Source organism: Cygnus atratus, chromosome 1 (assembly GCF_013377495.2).
Source record: "Cygnus atratus isolate AKBS03 ecotype Queensland, Australia chromosome 1, CAtr_DNAZoo_HiC_assembly, whole genome shotgun sequence".
Classification (NCBI taxonomy): Eukaryota; Metazoa; Chordata; class Aves; order Anseriformes; family Anatidae; genus Cygnus; species Cygnus atratus.
The window spans coordinates 53832014-53854894 of NC_066362.1; the positions used below are offsets into that span (position 1 = coordinate 53832014).

The 22881-nt window shown below is 42.6% G+C and overlaps 1 protein-coding gene across 7 annotated transcripts in view; it reads left to right on the plus strand.

Moving 5' to 3' along the window:
• The window catches only part of MRTFA (myocardin related transcription factor A), a 93481-nt gene that overhangs the window by 33440 nt on the left and 37160 nt on the right, over positions 1-22881 (plus strand). The window contains exon 1 of one of the 7 annotated variants that reach the window (XM_035551698.2): positions 14633-15150. The exons of the other annotated variants lie outside the window; for them this stretch is intronic. Coding sequence (XP_035407591.1) covers positions 15024-15150 — 127 coding nt within the window. The 5' untranslated portion in view covers positions 14633-15023. Of the gene's footprint in view, positions 1-14632; positions 15151-22881 lie in introns of those variants that run through there. 7 annotated transcript variants of the gene reach the window in all.

The window sequence follows — 22881 nt, forward strand, 5'->3', positions numbered from 1 at the left end:
TTGCATTTGTTGAATTGTTAAATTACTTATTAAAAATAGTATTTTTTTCTCCAGCTAGTTTGAAAATGTTCTCTGTTCATTCATGTTATGCAGTGAGTGCTGCACTACAGGTTGAGACAGAGGGAGGGGAAAAAAAACATCCAGGCAGATTTTTGTCTTTATCTCTTCTATGAACTAAGATGTGCACACACACGCTGTATTTGTTCTAAAACAGGGAAGATGTGGTAGACACAAAACAAATATTAACTGACTGCTTTGATTCCTAACCTTTCTTATGGCTCCATCTTATTTTAAAATAATTAGCTAACAAGGAATCACTTCAAGGGGTGTGTACACATGCACCACTTTCCAGTTTATATATTTGATTATCATCGGCTTACAATTTTTTTGCAGCATTCACCAATTAATATTAAAAATGAAACGAAAGCTTAAAATGTGTGTAAGCTCATGTCAGGTTTTATATGCTGTAACTTTAATCTAAGCAGAGTATTCCTTGCCGAGAAATTAATGCATTATGTATTATGGGCTACGTTTAATTGCCATTACTGTAATCTGTAAGCTACCATTTCAATTTACATGATGAATATAAATGAACCTTCCGTGTGCTCTGCTCAGTCTCTCTAAACTGATAACTCCGATTGCGCCATACACGCCTTGCCTAAAGGAGTGCAGCGTGGACACATCCGCTCTCTCTTCCGCTTACCTGTTACTCCTTGCTATCCAATGTTCACATGTAAGAGATGACTAATATTTAACAAAGCACTTAGGTTTCTATTCCTGCTTGGTGGCAGGAATTCAGATTAGGGTTTAGATCAGGTTTGTTTTCTTTCTTGTAATGGTGGGATTCATGTCCAGTCTACACTTTGGTCGTAGGATTTAAAAAGCAAATATTTTTAAGTTTCAATATAAAACAGTCTCTAAAATATGCCCAGAGCTGTATAGATCAGTCATAGAGATTACATTTTGGGAATGTCTCTGGTTTTGTCTGATGTCACGTGGAAACTGACACAAATTTTTAATACTTTTACCCTTTGCACTCTGCTTTTTACCAATCTCAGGTAATTTCTAGAGCATCATAAACAAAACAAACAAAAACAAAAAACCCAAGCCTAGTGAACAACAACAACGACAAAACAACCAAACAACAAAAAAAAACAGAATTACCTACAATTTAATGTCACATCTGGATGCCCCATATTGCTGTGCAGATGCACCTCAGTTTGGACTTACAGCACCCTCTGCTGTTCTGACCTTAGGGCTCTTCCAAGAAGTGTCTGGCGCTTGTTTCAAATTCTCTTTTCGTATGGAGAAACCTCAACTGGTCATCTTGTGATGGTCTAAGCTTATTTTCATTTGTGACTAAGCAAACATGAGCTCTGCCCGATGGAAGTGAAACTAAAATCTTTATCTTAACGGGAGAAATATTTCTTCCTCTTACTTCCCCCCCGACTAATTTAATTACATTGGCACAGCTCCCTTCTGTGCATAACTTCAGTGTGTTTTAAGAATGTTGTCGAATTTACCAGTAGTTTTTTGTTTTTTAAAGTAGGTGGAGTCATAAAGAAACAGAATTAACCTTCAGGGTCACAGAGCTCCATCCCCTGCTGTTGCAAGTACCGAGGTCCTATCCTGTCCTTCACAGTTTTACCAAGCACCATTTAAAAAAACCATTAGATTTTTCACTTGCCAGCAGCTCGCACTGGAAAGTTGACCTAGAGTTGCCCTTTGGTTAAAAATATTCTAACTTGCAATATTAAATGAATATGTATTTTAGTGCCTTTTAATTGAAATAGCTTTTTGTACTTAAACTGGTGCAAACCTTAACGCAGACTGAATGTTTTACGAGAAGCTATACCCACTTTACAATATCCTTAAGTAGGCAAGTGCTGAAGTAGCGTCTCTTATTGTGACCTGGTGAATACTATTTTATATCTTTCTATCCCAATGCTTATTTTAAATCAGATTCTCTAAGTAATGTTAATGGCACTTGGTAGGCACTATGCACAGGATGGGAATCCCAACAGGTTAGGAACTTATTTAATTATCCTGTGCGAGAAGTAGGTTGAAAAATTGTATTTATTGTTCTTTGTAGTCTCTGCCATTTTCTCTGCCCTGGTTGTTTTTTCTCAGAAATGAGTGTATTCCAAATAAAGAAGCTGCAGCTTCCAGGGAAGCACAAGCTGACTAAATCAGTCTGTAATGAGAAGTGGTCTAGATGATTTTGTTTTCTTTTTCCTTTTCCTGTTGGAGATACTCTGACTGAAGCTATTTTTCCTTGTGTTTTTCTTTCAACATTCGAGATCTGGATTTTGCATTCACTAATGTCAACTAAAATAAATGATACACTATTGAAAAGTGAGTAGTTTTGATTTGTTTAAGTTACCTCACACTGAACTACCCCCAGTTGAAAATGCAACCCCCCAAACTTTTGGTTAAGGTCTTCAGAAAGTATCTTGCAATTGACTTATTGCAAAACACGCCTAAGACTCAGAGCCTTCAAAGTTCTTTCACTAAAAGCTGAAATCAACAGAAGCCCCTTTGCCGTGTGCCTTTGCTGACCCCATATTACCTCAAACTAAGAATAAGATCCCGATTAGTCGGTTCCTTATGGAGAAACCTCTACTGCTAATCTTATCTTGAAAATCCAGAGACCAGCATGTGAACATGCCTGGAGCAGCGTAGCACATGAGATGGGGTCTCTGGCAGGAACATTGCAGCCCATTTAAAGGTCAAAGCATCTTTAAGTTTAACCTAGAAATGTACTGGCAGCCTGATGGGACCAGAGAAGAACAGCAATTTCAGACAAATTCAGCATTCTGCAGAAGCTTAAAGGTTTTTTTTTGTTTTTTTTTTTTTTTAATTTTGATTTCTGTATCAATTTAAGTGTACCACATACAAAATCTCTCTCTCTTGTTTTGTTTTCTTCCCCTTTGTTCTGGGCCTTTGCATTATGGTGGCAGAATCAGCGACTGCTTATAATAGACTGCTCCACTCCTCCCAGTTTTCCTCGGAGAGAGGCACTCGCTGTTTGCCGTGGTTGTTGATTTAGTGCCTGGGAAGAAGGAGGCTTTTTGGACCACTTCCTCGTCGCTCTCTCGCTAAGGGAGCCTGCGTCATTGAGAAATGTTTAACCTTCTGGCCCTGAGGCAGGGCTGGAAACTTTGCTGACAAAATCTAGAAGCTAAACCAGATCTTCAAAATGTTACTTATGTGAACTGCTCTTTTACTTTGATTTAATTAGGACAGGAGATTGCAGAGCTTGTTTTAGGGTTTTTAAGTAGATAATAATTAGCAGAGTGAGCGGGAGGGAAAAAATGAGTTCTTTAATGAAGAATGGTGAGCAACTGGTTTAGGGGAGGAGGAGAGAGGAGTTGGGGGAGAAGATAGAGAAGGGTGGGAGGGCTGTGTGGGGGAAAGGTTGTGCTAAGATCCTAATTCAGATAAATGCTTAAGTATCTGCTAATTTGCGTAAGGAAGCTGGCTGTGCATAATTTGATTCATACAACATGACATTTTCGTGTGGACTCACAGCCTGGAAAACAAGAAAATTGTAGAATAGGAATTTTTAGACTTTACCTTAAAGCATGAGTTGGTTGCGGAGAGCAGGGGGCCTAAATTGTGGTGGGAGCTCAGATTTCTAGAGGTTTGATCTAACAAGAGGTACTGCCTCTCCCTGTAAACTTGGGTATGACTACTGTATGTCTGATTTTCCCAGACTGTCTGCTTTTTTTTTTTTTCCCCCATCTGGACCACGAGGGTTCTTTTAACACTGAATTTCCGCATGTCTGGCTGCCCCGCTGGAGCTACACCCAAGCAACCGAGAGGGCAGAAGACATTTAGAAATCCCACACATTTCTGCAGCATAGTTATAATACTTACAATATATACTTATAATAAATCTAACATATCTTGAAAGAGTTGTGCTTTTGCAAATTACGTATATAATATGCTTGTAGTACAAGGAGTAATCCTGGCTTGTCCCCAGAGTGTTGGATTTATTGTATGTGCTCTGGCAAGCTACGGAGCACATGCTTGCGTGTTTGTCTTCAGAGTATTCCAATCCGAAATGTGGCAGCTCTGTGTCTAGGGCTCCAGCCTCTTTATGGTGAAGAGATTGAAACTAAAATGAAAAAGCTTGACTCAAGGGTGAAATTACAGGAAACAGTTCGAGCTGACCCAGTGATTTGTGATGACCAGTGGAAGGGGCAGGAAGAGGCCCAACTTTTCTTCACTCTTCTGTTTTTCATCCCCAGCAGCTCAGTGCTTAGCTCCAGCTAGCTCGGATGCAGATTTTGCAAGCAGTCTAATCCATCGTTGAAAACAAATCCATCCAAAAAAAAAGTTTTCCGCTGGCTCAGTGAACTTTCTTACGAGACCCAGAGCCATCAAAAAGAAGGAATGATGAGAAGTGGAGCAAGATGCTGGATTATTTCATCTGGCTTGTGTAACATCACTCAAACCACGTGTACTGAATGGTGAAGCTGAGTAAGGTAGAAGAGAGTGAGTTTCAAGCAATGAAGTCATCAGTAGGATAAGAAAACTGCTGAAAAGTAGATCATGGGACCAGTAAAGAGTTGCAGTGGCTGGGCAGTAAGTCTAGCAGAGAGGAGAGATCAGACAGCAAGGAAGAATAAGCATGATAAGGTGATAGACATAAATAATTAAGAAATTACGAAATTAAAAGTGGGTAATTTTGTGGTCCAGTGTAGGTATCTCTGGAGAATATTAAAAATATGCACACTTCCCTGGTTATTGGGTTTGTCATGTTAGAATTTTTTTATATTTACTCTGAGGTTGTTAGGTGGCTGAATGGATGAGCAAGCTGCTGGAAAGAGGGTGGCTATGGGTCAACCACAGGATGGCTGAGGTGGGAAGGGACCTGGAGGCCCCCTGCTCCAAGCCGTGCTCCAGCAGGGCCACCAAGAGCAGGCTACCCAGGGCCACGTCCAGGTGGCTTTTGGAGATCCCCAAGGATGCAGTCTGCGCAGCATCGCCGAGTCGGGATGTTCAGCAGGACAGGGCCTAGTATTGACCCCTGGGGAACTCTGCTCAGTGCTGGCCTCCAACTAGACTCGTGCCGCTGACCTCCACCCTCTGGGCCTGGCCGTTCAGCCAGTTTTCGATCCACCTCACTGCCTGCCCATCCTTCCATCAGCTTCTCTGTGAGGATCTCATGGGAGACAGCACGGAAAGCCTTACGTTACCGAGTCAGGGTAGACAACATCCGCTGCGCTCTGCTCGTCTGCCACGTCTGTCGCTCCACATTGTAGCTCAAGCTTAGAGACAGTTTTGCCCAATAGATGCCTTGCTCAGGCAAAAATATTTTCTGATAGGAGAGAGTTTTGGGTTTATAGTCAGTTCTGGCCTTAGCATGATGTGGTAGCCAAAAGGAAGCATATGGCAATGTCTATCCTGTTAAAATTATTTTTGCTCTCAAGAGTTTGTTTGTAAGTGACTTCTGTTAAGCCAGCTGTTAGATGCATTGGGAGCAAGCATCCGACTCCTGTCAGATCATAAGAACTGGCAGGCACATAAAAAACACAGCTTTTTCAGTTGCATGCTTGTCTCTTCAGTTATATCATCATCTCATTTGCTTTTACTCAGTCCTGGTTTAACAGCCCGTCTTGTATCTGCATTCATAACATAGATTTGGTAGCCAAGGAAGGATGCTGGGGTTTCTAATTCCAGCTCTGACACACAGACTGTGTTACATGTAAATCTCTCTACCTGTTTTAACCCGATTTATCAAGTCAAAGAGTTTTTCAATATAATTGGGCTGTCTGAACTCCATAAATAGGCGGTTCTGGCTGATGAATTCTGGTAACTCGTACCAAAGTGACGAATTCTTAAATGAGTGCCAGACAGTTGAGGAAAGATAGTGACTGAAAAGACTTCTGTGCATTTCATTCCAGGTGAGCTCATACATTTAGGAAGAAGGAAACAAAACGGAAAGCAGAGGCCAAATCAGAACGTAATGTTCCAAGCACAGCTATCTTTACAGTTGTAAGCACTTAGGCTACGTGCCTTTAAGGGTTTTTAAGCCAGTTCTGGATTAAAACCTGTAAGACTTGGCAGGTTTTGCTGGGGCAACAGAAGAAGATGCACCCTGCCAGTTCCTTGCCTCTTCCCTTTGCTTTCATGGCTGGGATTATCAGAACTCTTGGATCTGACATCAGGTTTGTTTTAAAAGCAACGATGCTACTTGCAAAAGAGGCCTGTGTCTCTGCTTCCCCCCACTCCTTTCTTTTGGGTAACAACATACATCAGATCAAACTATGTGCTGTATTTTACTGTACTTTCCCTACTGCTCTCACAGCTTTTCTATCTTAAACTTGTGCCAGTGATGTTAGTATCATCGACATTTAAAAATGGAGTCTCACATACGTGAAAATGTCTTTGTGGCAAAGATGCAGAGCATCAAGCATGCAAGCTAAGCTTAGGTTGTAACACCACAACATTACATCTTGTGGCAGTTCCCTGTACATGTGAACTTACACTGTTACCAAACTGTAAAAGCAATATAGCTTCACCCTTGCTTTCACTGAGGGGAGCTCTTTCTTGTCTTTATGGTCTGTGGGAAATTGCTGTTTCTTACAGGCTGGTACTTGGTGAGCTTTTTCCATCCCAAAATTGTTATTTTCAAACACTTGAAAAATGGGATTTCTCACTAAGTGCATGAAGAGTTTAGGTCAATTCATGTGGTTTGGGGAAAGTACGATGTTCGGCTATAGTAGCGGAGAGTATTGTGACCAAATCACTGGGGAGAGGTACAGACGATGCACGAATTGGGAGAAGTTGTACATTTCACACCAATACTGTCTTCTGGTATAGACTTGAACAGCTCCAAGAGAAATAAACCTTTGGTTTAATTAAAGCAGAATATGATTTATGTAAAAATGGAGTCAGTGGAGAAGGAGTGGTAGTACTGTCGAAACTGCATACCCCTCAAGTGATAGCAACGTCAATCCCATGAAGGCATTAAAGGGCTCCTTCCATCATAGCATAACCAGGATATTTTCCCTGCTAAGCAGTAACTGAATAATTGAGTGAGATGCAGTTAAAAATTACCCTGAATCTACTGCCTTCCTCTTGAGATTCCTGCCTTGTGATACACTTACGGTTTGAATTCTCTGCGTGCTTGGAGAGGGTTGAGTCCATCCTAGATCGTGGAAGCCCTTTCCTTTTCTACCAGTACAGGCCTTCCCATGGGAGTAAATGATTGTGCACCTTGACATTGCTTCTGGCTTATTTTCTGTTGTACCTAAAGCTTAGAACCTGGACATGCTATGCATTTTATGTTGGAAACATGCGTTCAGGTGTTGAAGTCACCCTGAAAGCTCGAGATGGCATCTATCCAGCGCGTAACAGAGTTTCAGCACTAAAGGAAGAGTTTGAGCATTTGATGTTGGAGGTGATTTATAGATACTTGGCAATGCAATAACTGAATTTTACATTCTAAGGATGAAATTATTCTGTCTCCAATAAGCCTGACAGTAGCTATTATTTACTGTGAGGTGAGGTGAGCATCCATGACAATGGAAAAGAGGACCACTGCTTTCAGTAGCCACTGAACTGGCTTAGCAGTATCACAAAGCTTCCTCTCTTGCTTTCACTCATCCCAGCCTCCACGTCAATCACTGTGACAAAGCACTTGAACCATTTTTAAAGAAAAAGTTAACAGTATGTGCGTGTGGAATCTAAAATGATTAACTTTGGCTAATAACATACTATACGAATGGGATTGTATGTTGTCTTTTTAGAATTGTACCTCCATTAATGCTTAGTTGTTTCAGGTTTGGGCGTTCTTCTGCAACAGTAAAGGGTAAATACACATTGTAATAAAAATCTAGATTCTGGGACTTCAATCTGATGTGTGTGGAGAACAGTTTTCTGGGCAAAAGTCACAGTCCTGTAGCAGGAGTTTGCCTGGTAGCTCTTCTGCTAGTAGAAACTGAGAAGCAAGGGAAGGGTTTGCTAATCCTTTCACAAGTAGTGTGTGAACATCAAGTGCAGCCTGGCTCTTTCCTCTCTTGCTTAGGTAGCTAAAAAACAGGCTGCATTTTCCAGGCGTTTGCAGGTAGCCCCTTTGTGCAGCAGAGGGGTTTGATAGGAAGAAACCTTTTATTGCCAGAAGCTGAAAGGGTGTGGGAGGGAGAAATATGGGATATCTGCTGCTTAACAGACACGGGAATCAGTGACATAACTTCTCAGACTCCTAGACATGCCTTAACATGAGGGGTAGGGTATCTTTCTCCTGTCCTTTCCCAGTTCTTCCCTCCTAAAAAGAAATTTTGTTTTAAGACGAATTCAAGGACCTTGCTTCCTTTTCCCCTCTCTTCTGCTCAGCACCCCGTTGGTCTGGCAGCTAGAACTTTTCTTTTTTCTGCTCTCAAGAGCAAAACCAAATGCTTTGTTTATTTCTTATTTATTTATTTATTTCATCCCTTCTTCACTGGGGTGCCCGTGGGTGAATTAGCAGAACCAACTGTAGGTGGGAAGGCTGATGAGAACTATTTTAACTTGGTCAAATCTTGGGTCTCTGGCTTAAAACCTTTGACTTTTTCATTATAGGGTAACTGTTGCTCATAGAGAAGAGCAGGGAACTGATGTTCTTTCTTCCTCCAGTCCAAATTAATTCCTTTAGAGCAAGATGAGCAATATACCTGAACTAAAGGAGTACTTGGACGTTCCTCTGCAGTTCCAGTCGCAGCAGCTGTAAGTTAAGCTCCTCCACTGGAGATACGCTCCCCACATTTGAGACCCCGTACTTGATGTGAGAGCTCTCACTGTCAAGTTTGTTGGCTTAGCAAAGGTAATTTGAGCTAATCTTTCTAACTTTGCACTGGAACAGAGTGAGAGCATCACACAGCCAGCTCTGGGGTCTCGGCGATGGGGGGTGGTGGTGGTGTAACTTGAAGAAGAGGAGGTAACTTTACACTATAATGAGGTATGCGACTGTGTTTGCATCTAACCAGAGTTTATCAACCAAAACGGTAAAAATAACAAATAAAACGTGTTTGGATGTGTACTTTTAATTTACTTGCTTGTCTTTGTTGGGCTCGTGTGCACAGGGGATTGCAGTTGGTTGGAAGCTAGCTATAAAACTCCTTTCTCTTAACCCCCCACTTTCTTCCTTTCCTCCTCTCTGAAGTTTTCTATTGCAGACAGAGTCCTCCCACTAAATCAGCCAGAGAAATTCACCTACTAGTTGCGTTTCTTCTCTTAAATAGAAATCTCTACATTGGCAACACAGTTTTGTCGTAAAGGAGTTTATGTGCAGCTTTCTGGAGCACAGTATTAATAGAAGAGTTTCCACTGGTTTTCAAATGAAAATAAAACTCAAAAAAAAAAAAAAGTGGCACTTCCATTTAGTAATATCAGGAGAATGTGCCGCATAATGTTTTTGTTTTGATATGATCTACAGTACAGTAGACTTCTTGACTGTTTCCTTCTCTTTATCATCCCCTGGTTTCCTAGGTACAACAGGTCTGGGAGGGAGCGGGGAGGAGGAGAGGCATGGACCTTAAGTGAACCAACATCTCTGCTTCCCTTCCTCTCCCTCCTTCCCCTCTTTTCTGCCCTTTTACCAGTATTGCCTCGGGCTCTTTGAAGATGGCCTTCGGTCAGAAACACTGCGAGTTCTTGGTTCGGGGGGGAGAGGTGGAAAAAAAGCAAAGGCTTTGGACTCCCCCTTCTGCCTCCTCCTTCCTCAGGTCTGCGCAGTGCTGGGTGACTTGGTGCTGACAGGGGGGGACAGGCATTGCTGCTGGTGTCTCCACACCGCCCTTAGCGTTGTTGCCTTGCCTCGCTGGTTGGAAACTGCTTATCTGCAGAGTTAATCTGCAGATAACGCACTGCATTAATGCACTGCGTTCCTGGGAGCAAACTGCTTCTCCTTGCTCCTGTGCTTTGCAGCTAGGGATTACGGGTTTCGTGTGCGTGTTTTCAGGGAAAGGCAAACTGACGTCTTGGATGAATCCCAAGGAATGGGGTGGGTGGCAGAGTTTATATATGTGCTGGGGGTTGATTTGGCTCTAGCTGCTGTGTAAAGTTCACTTTGGCAGCTGAAAGATGCAGAGAGAAGCACTTTCAGAATTAGAGACAGTGAGGTAATGAGAAAGTGACATAGGAAAGGAAGTGTGGGGGGGGGAGAGGAGGGCTCAAAATGCAAGTTGACATCATCTGATAGGTTTTCCAGCCTGTGCAGCAGCTATTTTTACGCTTCCAACTCACAGTATTTAGAGCTCAATGACAGCCAACTTGCCAAAAGTGGGGGTGGTGGTATATCCCAGAGTGGGCTGGGGGGCCGGAGAGCCACTCAGAAGCTAAGGCAAGCATCCAGATTCCCAGGCACGTCTGCTCTTCTTGCCTTTTCTTACATCTGCATGGTGGTTTACCTTTGGCTCCTTGTTATGGCTGGGAGTGTTCTGAATGCTGACTGGCAGCGCTGACTGTCACCAGCTGAAAAGATCGGAGTGTGTAAACTTCAGGCTCTGCCCGAGAACCGGAGGAGCAAGAATGTGCAGTGAGCCCAGGCTGGTGTTTCCACCTCTTCCTGAAGGTCACTGTAGGTGGGAGGCTGGATTCTGGGAATGTCCAAAGCAAAGTGACATTAAATAAATGGGATCCTTAGCAGAGAAGATATAAGCGACACAAGTGTCAGTGTGAAGTCTGTATTTACTCTCAAGTATAAAATTGGTAGTCATAAGACAGCAAAGCTTTACAGTGGTATAGATGCAGCATTCTCTTTTTCGGGCTTTTGTCTGCTTGCTAGAAATATCAGAGATGGATCCACGAATATATTGGGCTCATACTTTTTTTCTAAGGGTTCATCTGGCTTAGACCTCGACTGAGATCTTTCTCATGTTGCCTGAGCGTGCATATATTGCAGCTGCTTGCCGGTTTTTAGCAGTACATTGTTTGGATTTCATCACTAAATTGTGTGCATGCAGATCCTTGCAGGCGTTGTGTCTTCTGAGAATGCTTTTATGGGGGGAAAGAAGGCAGAGGACCTGCACTGAGCTGCAGGGAGGAACGGAGGTGAAAGCACTAAAAAATGCACATTGGAAGTTGGAGGGAGTTGTCAGCAAATTTTCTGTCTGCTCATTAATTTTAATTTAAAGAGTACGCTAATTTGGGGGGATAAAGCTAATGAGTCAGTTTCATGTGACAGCTAAAGTGATCCAAAGTCTAATACCTGTCAAGTCTCTCGGTTCCTCTCTCCCTTCCCAGCTGGGCTCACCAGCCACCAGCCCAGGTGCTCGTGTCACATATGGGTAAGGCTGCTCGGTCGGTTGAACTGGCTCATTAAGGCACCAGGTGAATGTCACAACTGGTTTAAGGAGGCCGGGAGGAGGGCAGGAAAATGGAATTTAAAGGCCAGATATCCAGGGCAGGGTTAGAATTTTCACTTGAGGGTGCTTCACTCTTCGGCACTTCTCTTCTAGCACAAAATAGGGATTTGAAAAAGCTGCTGCTTATCTACTGTCTTGGCTTTTGAGGATAGAGAAATGAAGAGAAAGTTAGTGAATGTGTTCAAACCAGTGAGTAAGTAAAGATAACTGACAGTCAAACAAGAGTATTGCACGCTATGCCCATGTGCTGCGCCCACTCGCAAGCCGTATGTGCACCTGATGTTACGTTTTACTTCCTTGCGAGGGTATAAATAGCAGTGCAGCATCTTGAGGGAGAATACATCCCACGGTCTGTATCTCATTTCACACTTGAAAGTCAGAGGATGCACGGCTCAATAGATGTCTCTTGGACTGGTTTTGAAAATTGAGTTTGACGCTTCCCAAATGAGAAATCTGGGGCAAATGCCTAGGTCCCACTTACACAGCGGCGATCCTTCTGCCAAGAGCACTGTTGCCAATTCCCTAGTAAAGCTGGTGCGTGACAGTGAATATTGGACGTGCTTTGGAGTGGGTTGATGCCACTTCTCCGGAGCAGCTAGGCAACTGAAACGTGTTGGATACCTTACCTCTGCCATGAAGCAGACCTTGCCACCCACCCTACTAATTTCCTACGGAAGTATAGAAGTTACTCATCGGGCCTTACTTCTTACAGCATCTTGACATTTCAGGCCATATGATGATTGATAAGACTTTTGGATCTCTTCTCAGCATACCAGGATCAAAGAAAACACATGGAACTTTTGTTGAATTTTCTGATGATTATCAACACCTGGCAGTAGTGTCAGTGTTTTGTACAACTTTATTCATCTGTCAGAATCCATACTTTGCAAGGAGGTATCTCACAAATGCTTGTTCATGTGGTAAAGATTTCCTCCAGCCTGCCACCCCGGGTATTTGTCTTCTCACAGCTTGTAGGGTACTATTCATGTCCTTCTGGAGTGCTCTGGCCCATCCTTTTCTGTTTCAGATAATTGCTCCTGACCACTCAGGAACGCTGTAGGACAAATTTGATGCCGTAGGACAAAATTATAGAATATGTTGCTCAACAAAGAAAAGATTTATCTGACTACCATTCAGCCAGTCAGGTGGTTTTCTTTCCAAGCTATTTTCTGTGTAGGAACAAAGAAAGGTAAGTCTGCATCCATATCTGCAGCCCTGCAAAAAGACATTGAGGGGATCAAATCTTCATCAAGATGGAGTTGTCAGTTACAGCAGCAGAGGGTTGGTTATGTCATCGGATTGCCAAAACTGGCAATATGTTAGATTTCACGTATTGTTAGCTGCCTGGGGCCTCCATTCTTCCAGTTGTCAAAGTTTGCTTCATCAGAGCTCGGGTGGTATCTTTGGGCTGTTGGGGCACTGCATGGGTAGCTGTGAGTCAGCTGGATGGAGCAGCAGCTCTCACTTGCCAGGCTTTGTGCGCCGTACTGAGCTGCTAGGTCAGAGGCCCCGTTTGGCAAGGTAATAGCAATCTTTGACCTCTGTAGCTGAATCTTTTCGTTTCCCCCATCCAGATGGTGCGGTACCAGAAAGAGCAGGACTCAGTCTGGCACGGGATAGGTTTTGAGTAATTGCAGCAATCCTGGGAGCTGTCTGCACAGACCTCCTTCTGCGTGCAGCTCCAAGGGGAGGTGCGGACGGCGTGCCTCTCCCCTCCCTGCTGCCTTTGGCACGGCTGCGGGCTGCTGGATTCGACCTCCCGGGGCAGCTCCCTGCAGCCACACAGCTGCGAACGGCCGTGCGAGAGAGGGATCACCGGCTTAGGCAGTCGTATTAACTTACTGGCCAAAGTTCACTGTGAAGCTGAACCTTTACCTGACTTTGACAAATCCTAAATTTAAGATGAGAGATGGTGCTAAGAGTATGCATGGGTAATTTAGGAATAATGGTATTATGGACCTTTTTATTACCACCAAAGGCTTTTTTTTTTTTTTTTAAATCCAAAGGAGCTTTAGAGTTTGGATTGTTTTCTGAGTGAAGGTTGAACATTTCCAAGTAAGAAGAGTTCTGCTGCAGGAGCTCAGAAATATCTTCTGCAATCTAGAATCACGGTTTAATAAACACGTAAAATTCAGTATATTAATTTCTAGTTTGTAACTTAAAAAGATGTTAGATTGCTTGTTTGCTCTGGTGCTGCTAATGGCAGAGTTAAAGTTGTTTTCTAAATTTGGTTGAACATCACTTGTTTCAAGATTTCAGCTTCATTATTAAAGATATATATATTTTTTTTCTTGTGGCTATTACTCCAGCCTCACTCTGTAAAATGGCAGGATGCCTTTGGGGATGAGACATTTCGGTCTTGATTTGATGGGAGGTAGAACATGAAATGTAGACTGTCCTCGTAGGGTTTGGAGTATTAACCGTCTTGTTTTTGTAATGTCCATATGGCTATCGTGCTTCAGGCTTGCGAGATGACAACAGTTAATTTTTATTTTTTTTTTATTTTTTCTGGGAAGGTGATGAAATACTTTCTTCAGGCTTGTGTAGTCATTGGACAACTTTTTTCTTTTCTTTTTCTTTCTTTTTTGCTCAGACGTCCTTGTACCTTTTATGATGCATGCTTCGTGAGATTAGGAAGCAACAAAGCCACCGGCTGTCCTGGTGTGAGCACCTCCAGGCTGTCAGTAGGATGGAGCGTGCTTTTCCCTGGCCACTTCCAATTCCAGTACCATGCTGGTGGTACCTATATACAGAGACTGACGACCCTGTGACATCCAGTCATGATGTGCATTAAATAAGCTCCTGGTGAGACAGCTGCCTCCAAACAAGCACGGATTGTGACATTTTGGTGCTCGCAGGAGTGTTATTGACTGGGGACTGCTGAGTGTCTCCAGCTAGGTGTTTCTACTGGGTTAAGAGAAAGGATTTAAGGGAAGAGGAGGCGGGTATGTGTGCTGGTACAGAAGCAGCCTGCCGCTGCCTGTGTGTAGTCTCAAAGCAACTGCATATAAGATCTGTTTCCACAATGACCAGTTTAGCTTCCTCCACAACCAAAATTCAATTATTTCTGACGGTTTAAAAGGGACAGAAGAAAAGGCTGCTGCTCGTGGAGTGGTGATGTGCTCCTGGCTTTGTGCGCGGCGTGCTTCCAGCTGGGAGGTGCAGAGAGGGTAGTGCTACATCACATGATATTGCCTGTCTGGCAGGTGTCTGTAGTGTGAGGAGAGAAACCAACTGTTCACTATTTTGGGTGAATGAGGTTGGCTGTCACTGCCAGTGGCCCCAAGAAGAAGTCCACGCATCTGTTGATAAGCACTGCTCTGCATACTGGGATCCCGAATGCTTCCAGCCGCTTGCAGAAGCAGCGAAGTGTCCGTCCGAGTTTTGAGGTAGTAGGAAGAAAAGTTTCGCCAAGAGGCTTGCTGATTTTCATCTTTAGATGCTGGCTGTCAGGATTTGTCAGTGCCTTGCGTACCTCTGGGTTCCTATTCAAGCACAGCCTTGGAATCTAGCAGGAAACTGATTTTTTTTCCGGTTGGTGCAGTGACAGAAACCCGGTAAAGAGGGTTTGTGGTTGGGTCTCTCGTGAGGATTAAGCACCCCTTCTGCTAGCCTGGAACGCCTCCTGTGTTGCAGACTCGGCCTTCAGGTCCAGGGATTTCCTGTAATATGTTGGATAAAGCCAAGACACTCCAGCCTGCCTATGTCGGGATTGTGCCGCTTGCAGAGACTGTGGCAAAGCAAGGGAAGAGCTGTTCAAGCACATATCAGGATTCATACCACAGCTTGCGAGAAGGTCAGCAGGCTCTGCTTTCTTTCTTTCTTTAAGGGACTGTATAATTGGTTTGTGTTTTTCCCCTTTCCCTTGCATATTGAATCTGCCTGCTTTTGCTTTTTCTGTCCAACCCGGGCAGTTGTCCAGATTTCGGGTTTCCCACTGACTCCTCTGACCCGTTGTTCCTGAGGGCGCTCGTAAGCATGTCACAGGACGAGGTTAGAGCCCTGTGTGTAGGGACTTGCAGTGGGACAGTTTCCTTGGGACAATTTCACTTGTGTTTGGGAACTTGTGGAGTTCAAATTTCTCCCTCTTCTCTCTGCCTGTAAGGATCTTGTAAGCCGTGTTTTAAGGCTGATTTATTAAAGGTGCAAAGGCTTATTTTGGAGGGGCAACTCTGTCTTGAAGGGGATAGAGTATCATGTTTTGAGTTTCATTATGTTGCTGTTCGGAGTGTGGAAGGAATGGGGCGTGTATATCTGGATAAGATTCTGTTTCAGTTAGTGGTGTTTCCCTGCAAATATATGTGATTTCTTACAGGGATTTGTCAATTCTGCAAAATTATGCAGACAGATAGAGGTCAAATTTCAGGGAGTGGTATCTATGAGAAGAAAAGACATATAATATTGGAGGGATTGCTTGCAAGAATGAATTTGAAGAAAAGATGGAGAAGATGAGTATAGACAGTGATCCATCCATAGTGAGCAGCATAATAGATAGCAACAAACAGGAAACTGGGAAAAAATACAGGGTAGAATGGCAGAACATAAAATGCCAGTGACAAACACAAGTTATATTTTATCAGAAATAGTGGATTTCACCTAACTGCAAGTGAAATTTTAGTAAGGACTTGCAGGCGTGAACAAAGGTCTCGAGCATAGTGGCCTCAGAAGTAAGGTGAAGACTGGTTGTAAAGAGTGAGTAATGTGATCTGACGGGAGAGGAAAATAACTTTCGGTGACATTTTGGACAGAACAGTAAAGAGTGTTCAGAGTTGAGTACTAAAAGCCAGAGAGAGTAAGGCCGTGTTTGTTATCAAAAGACAGCCAGTGTGTGGAAGATGATTTTAGCAGTTGAATTTAGAGGATTTTTCTCTCATGTGCAGCTCTTGATCTGCTGAGACTGCCAAACAAAACTGTTAAGTTTCTGTCCCCTGCTGTCATTCCCCATACCAAGCCCCGTTATCAGATACCAAGAGTGAGCTTTTTATTAGATTTTTAAAATATTACTATTTTTGTTGCTTGTTATCCTTGGAATACTCTTTGTCAAACAAGTGTGGAAAAGGAAAAGAAAACTGAAGCCATAGTTCTTAAATTAAAATTTGGGAGTCATAAATCCACTGGTGTCGGCAGTATTCCCACATTACTTTGTCGGCCCTGGGGGCAAAGAACTGCAGTACATCAGTCTTTGGAGGAAGAAACAAAACAAAACAAAAAGCCCGAGCTTGCAGCTGACTTGTATTTGCAAGGCGTTGACGAGGTTCGTGGAAGGTGAGCACTCTGCATTTGGATGTGCCAGGGTATGCCTTTCATACAGTCACTAAATAGCACAAGCTCTACAGTGGCATCGCTTGTAGAATGAGGAAAATGCAATTCTGTAGTACTTTAATCAATAGAAAAATGTTTGCTGCCATCTCAGGTGGAACTGAATTAAGGCCATTGAGTTCTTGTATATTTCTAAATATACATAATAAATAAATATACATAAATATAAATTATTGGAAAGGCTGTGTTAGCTCTGCAAGGTTTAGCAACATTCATCAGCCTGCTCCATGTCTAATCCCTGATGTTCTAATACCAGATGCAATGGGGAAAGCTACTTGCTACCAGCTACCAAACAGGAAGGGTAGGAAAGAGAAGTAGATGCTGCCAGTTTCTTTCATGTCAAAGAAAAAAAAATAACACATTAGCTTCACTGCTGCTCCATTCAAGTTTCCTGCATTCTCAGGATTCCTCTTGCATTTATGCTGCAGCATTCACTGTATTTTGCAGGGCCAAATCTTAGAGGCAGTGGAGAAGCAGATGCACTCATGTGTACCCTTGCAAGAGCAATGGAAGTCAGGATTTACCACTGAGCGGAATGAAACTATAAGGACTGCTGTACCTTATTTTTGGCTAAAAATGGGACAGCCTAGTTTTGTTATCATCATGGAATTCATCCACTTCTCTTCCTCACTTTTTGATATGCACAGGTGAATGGGTGCCAGTCTGCTTTTTCCTATTACTAAAGCCAGGCAAATAAAGAGGCGTCTGCATTATGCTTGCAATGTTCACTCCTGTTTGCTTCATGAATCTCGTGAGAAGTGGCTGTCTGGAATAGACTTCATCTTGTTTTCTTGCCTCTGGAAAACATGGTACCCTAAATTTGATTTAATGTGTTTTGTGTTGTTTTTTTTTAAGTGGGGCTTGACATAATGAAATATGGGAACTGCAGATCCTTTCCACACACAAATTCATTTGACATGGGGAAGTCAAAGGACATATGCTTATTTTTTTTTTCAAAGTATGTGTTGGGGGCAGTTATTTGTAAAATTCCTAGAATTCAGAAATCCATAAACATGTTTTCTATCAAAGAGTGCCTTGGGATGATTTAGTTTTCAAATACCAGAGCTCAGTTTGCAGTTCCTAGCCCACTTAACACAACAGTATGGTAGATCCTAATGAAAGATAGGAAGAAGGAATCACAAGCTCTGAAAAATTTCAGAAAGCTACCCAAAAGCTGATGAGCATTCATGAGTCTAGCTTCGAAGTAAATACTTCCAAAAGTAAATTCCAACTTCACCACCTCCGTGCAAAGTCTTTCATTCGCTGCTCTTGAACTCAGCTCTCTCTTTTTTTTTTTTTCGTCAAGTCCTTGCTTCAAAAATGTTCAATGTGACTCAGAGGCTGCTAGTGAAATTCACCTGTCTTTTTCCAAGATTTGTGTCTCAGGGCCCAGACACGAACAAGTTACTGCATGCCATCTGATCTGTGGTAACTGTGTGCACATTCTTGGTCCACAGCAAATGTGAGGTAATTTGAGTTAGCTTAGCCTTTGATTAAACTATTAATATCTGTTCAGTACTTTGAAGAGATCAGGAGTCATGCAAGTGCTTGTTAATGCCTAGCTTTCTTCACGAGTGATCTAGGCCTCATTGTCATAATGCCTCCTGCAACCTGAAGGTGAAGCAGCTCGGTGGCCTGTGCCTCCCCCAGCAGAGGGCAGAAGAATGTGCCCATGTGGACCTGGAAGCTCTGGACACCAAGGAGATCCCCAGCAAGAGGATCTGCATCTGAGGCACGTCACCGAAATGCAGCATGTCATTTTTCTGTAAAGGTTGATGGGTGTCTTCCTACTTCAGAACGGACCTGAAGTTGCTGTGGGAGATGTCAGAGTGGTGCCTCATGCAAATGCATGGGTAAGAAACAGCAGAAACTGGTCACAAAACCTCACCGAAGCATCTCTGAATTATGGCCAGGTATACCCCAAAATCCAGAGTGATGTATGCAAATAGTGCTGTGGCACAGAAAAGCACAGAAAATGTGTTGACTGTATGGGGGGCTAACTTGCTGGCTTTCCTTGCTGCAAAGCCAGAGGCACAGCTGGCATACGGAGTTAGACTCTGTAGCCTCGTGCTGCAACTACTCTGCAAATGTGTGGCACGCTGAATGTGACTGCACTTGAAAGGTAGGAGTTGCAGTGAAGAAAAGATGAGATAGTAAGGTGAGGTGGCTTGAAGTTGGTAGTAAACAGGCAATGTAATTTTTATTTATTTTTTCATTTCCAATGTGCTTCATTTGATTGTGAAGACTGGAGGTGTTTCAGGGTATTTGTTAACTTGATGATAGCAGTACCTTGTGTGAGAAGCTTTGGGAAAGGGTTAACACCGAATGGCCAGTGCTTTCAGAAGTCAGTTCTTATCAGTGGAAGGGGAGTCGTAGTGTTATCCCTGAAGCTGAAATCACATATTTTTTTAGTCCTGCTGCTCTAATGTGTTTTTAGTTTTTATGGATATGACATGTTTTCCCTTCTTGCAGTTTACTGAACTATTCCTGTCAGTGTAATGATCCCCAGCTGTTGCTTTAGCCCTAGCTATTTTCATGCTGGGAATGAGAGGAGGAGGAGAGGGGCAGAGGCTAGCTTGTTTACTGCACTGTGATCTAATTCATTTTTCAGAAAAAGGTCTTCTATAATGCTTTCTTTAGCCCAAAATAATGCTAAAAGGAAGGAGTTGTGGTCTCAGACTTACGAGAGCAAGGAGATGTAAGGATTCAACACATGCAGAAATAAAATGAGTAGAAAGTGGGTGTGGTGCAATGAGTGCAGCTGTTAATAGCATTTATGCAGACAATGCTTTGAACTAGTAGTGATACCAAGTAAAATTTGCAGTAAGTACTTTGCTGCCCTATCAGCTGAATTTTCTTCACAGTTGAGCTGAGAGCTTCATGTTCAACAGCAGTGGAACTGGGGTATTGATATTCCCAGCAACTGGGAAACATTTTAATAAAGATTGGAAAAAGCAGGCATGATTTTGTAATTATTGCTTATTTGATAATTATTCATTGTTTATTTTGTAAAGAAAAGATCTGTATTTACACTTTCAAACAGCAAATAATTGATGCTTAGACTTCCTGGTAGCTGTTGGAAAGCAGATGCTTTTCTGAAAACAAAATTGTGATGATGCTTAAGCTCAGCTTGCTTGTTTTGCATCCAGAAACAACTTCTGGAGTTAACATGCTTGTTCCGAGGTCTTGCCAGACAGATGTCACTGTGGCTCTCCTTCCCAAACAAGATAAGGGGCAGTGACAGTCGCTCACGCTTTTCAGATCTGCATCAGGCTGTCCATGTAAATCTAATTGTGGTACTTCTATCACGTATGAGATCTGTCACTAGTAACCTCAGATTTTTTGGCATTCTGTCACACCTGTAAGTCATCGATCAATTACTTAAAGAATATCTATAACACAAGTAAGTGCCTGCTTTGATGCTTTGATCTTTCCTTTCGTGCCCCAACTCCCATCTATCCAGACTTTTTCTGAGCATTGAATTACTGATCTTGTCACCTGCTGCATCAATAAATTTTGATTCAAAATGTTAAAGTAAAATATTTCTTGGCAAGAACCTCTGCAGCCTACAGTAGAAAACGGGATATGGCCCCTGACATAGCTTAGGTTTATCAAACAGAAAGATGCAGTGAGCCTGTATGAGGCAAATTCTGTTCCTTTTTCTTGCAGGAGTCCTCTCGGTGGATGCGTAATGGCATAACATGAAACAGAGCTCACAGCTTTCTTTCTCTAACTTGGGCTAGTGGAGGTGTATTCAGTGTTTTTAGCCCTGGTGGTATGTAAAATTTACTAACGTGCAACATCTCTTCCAATTTAAGAGCAAACCTGCAGTAGCTGAAGTACCTTGCAATCCAGTGATTATGAGTAAGAGCTGCAAAATGTTGTTTGCTGATCAGTGTATTCAGGGTTTTTCCCTGTGTTCAGTGAGATGAGTCTATAGAAGAACTGGAAGAAGGCTTATAGTTTATATGGTATAGTAAGTGTTCTTCCAAGAAAACACAGATTTGAACTTGCTAGTCTGCAGTTCTGCCATCTGAAGTTAGAATAAGTCTGATGAAGCTAGCAAGGAATGTGTAAGAAAGTTGATAATAAGGATAATAATAATACTGTTGATAATAATAGTACTACTTTGGGGCATGTATTCCTTCCAAAATTGTCAGTGAAAACTGGTGAAATCCAGGCTTTCTGGACAATGTCATCTTAGTACAGCCTCTCAAAAATAAGCAGCAGTAAAGAAAATATTTTGTAAAGAAATAGCTATTTGAAAGTTTACGACAGGATTGTCCATACTGATTTTTCCTCCGTGGTAAGGGCAAGGTATGTTGTGGCCATACCTACAATGAGGTCTCCATCCCCAAGGGCAGCTGAAGCTCGTGGTGTCTGAGGCCTGTCGCCATTCTGAGGGGGTTTCCCCTAACTTCTCTGCTCTACCCTACCAGCTGACACACCAAACATCTTTTTGGTAACCTTCCTCACCAAAACGCTTTTCAGGGCACAAACATTTGTTGCACAGCTGCAAGGTGTGGGGAACTGACAGGTGCCCTTTGGTTGACTAAAGGAAGAGACCCGCTTTCACCTTTCTCTGTGTGGAGTTTTCCCAGCTTCATGCTGGTAATTATTTCCCTAGTATTAAATGGATACAGAATACAGCTGTGGGTTGTTTTTTTTTTTTTTTGGGGGGGGGGGGGTTTGCTTGTCTATTTTTTGTAGTAATTGTGTGGGGCAGTGGCTGTGTACTTTGGTTACTTGCAAGTTTCTCAGCAGCGTGAGAAGCGGGAAGGCCGTATGTGCTCCCTTCACATAAATTGGTCAGTGTTGCGAGCGGCTTGCAACCCAACCGGCCTGTCCCAGTTGTGGGGTTTTCAATCTTATTTTGGTGTTCCTGTCAAAATGCTCTTTGTGAGGCTTTTTTTGATGCTTTTTTCTTCACTTTCACTTTCCTAAGCTGTCACACCTCTGTCTGTATGATGCATACGTATGGATGTCCTTCTAAACCTGCCTGCAGCTCCCCTCCATTTCCATGCTCAGATCTCAAACTGCCCCTTTTCAGAAGTGGAAGTTGACATTTTAGAAGTAGGTCCTAAACTAGCAGTATCTTTGTGCCTCACTGAGCGACTGTTTTACTGCTGCTAATAATAGTTGTCACATTGACTGTAGGCAGTTCAGAACAAGGATCACGTCTTCGGGACTGACGTGTGACCGTAAAACTAACTACAGTGGTTTGCGAGCACTGTCACCACGTAGCTATCTCCGCTCCTCTTTGCTGCAGGGAGCAATAGAAAGGAAATGTGTCCGCCCTTCATTAGCTTTTGTTCATTATATTAGCAAAAGCCCACCTTTATTAACAGTTCTTTCAGTGTCTGCGTTGAGTGTGGGAGAACCCGCTGCTGCCGGCAGTCTCCTCTGTGCCCTTCACTAGAGCAATGAGCCAGCAGCAACATTTTAAACATCTGCAGAATTTGTCCACCAGCCTGAAGTCAGTGGTCATGCAGGCTGGTCTTGTAGTTTGCTGGTTGACCTGTTGCACAGAATTATATTATTTAGGTTTTTATAGCTATGATGGCACTGAAGAACCACGTTAGGCCTCACAGACTGATTTGTGTTTAAGGCTGTTGATCTTCCCTTCTGAAAAAAAAAACAAACAAAGTGTCCTGCAGATCTTTATTCTAGACATTTGCAAGAAAGTGAATATTCAAAAAGAAAGGAAATAAAAAATAGTAGACGTGTATGATCACGGTTGAGCTTGATGGAATTTGACACACATTTTGTGTGTAGTGTGAATTACACACATATATATGAATATATATGAATAAATGTTGTATGTAATGTGTTTGTTGGGCAAACCCACCTTTGTCCTGTGAAATAACTGTCAGCACAACCACACAAATCTGAAGGGAGGAGAGAGATGCTCAAACCAGCTAATTTAAAATTATAAGGGCCCACTTTCTGAGTTCCGTATATAACCAGTTAATTACTTCTTCCAAAGAAATGTTGTTTTTGTATTTGAATTTGCATACTTCTAAGTCCTTTTTTTCTACCGCTTGTGAAAATGCACTTGTTTTAATTTGCATTTGCTTTCAATAAACTAAACTTCTTTAGGTGGTTAAGAATCTGAGACAGTCTCGGAAATACAGAATTATTCCACGTTTACGTGGAAAACCAAATAACACAGCTCATATGTCGAGGGATCCCAGCTGTTTGGGCAGAA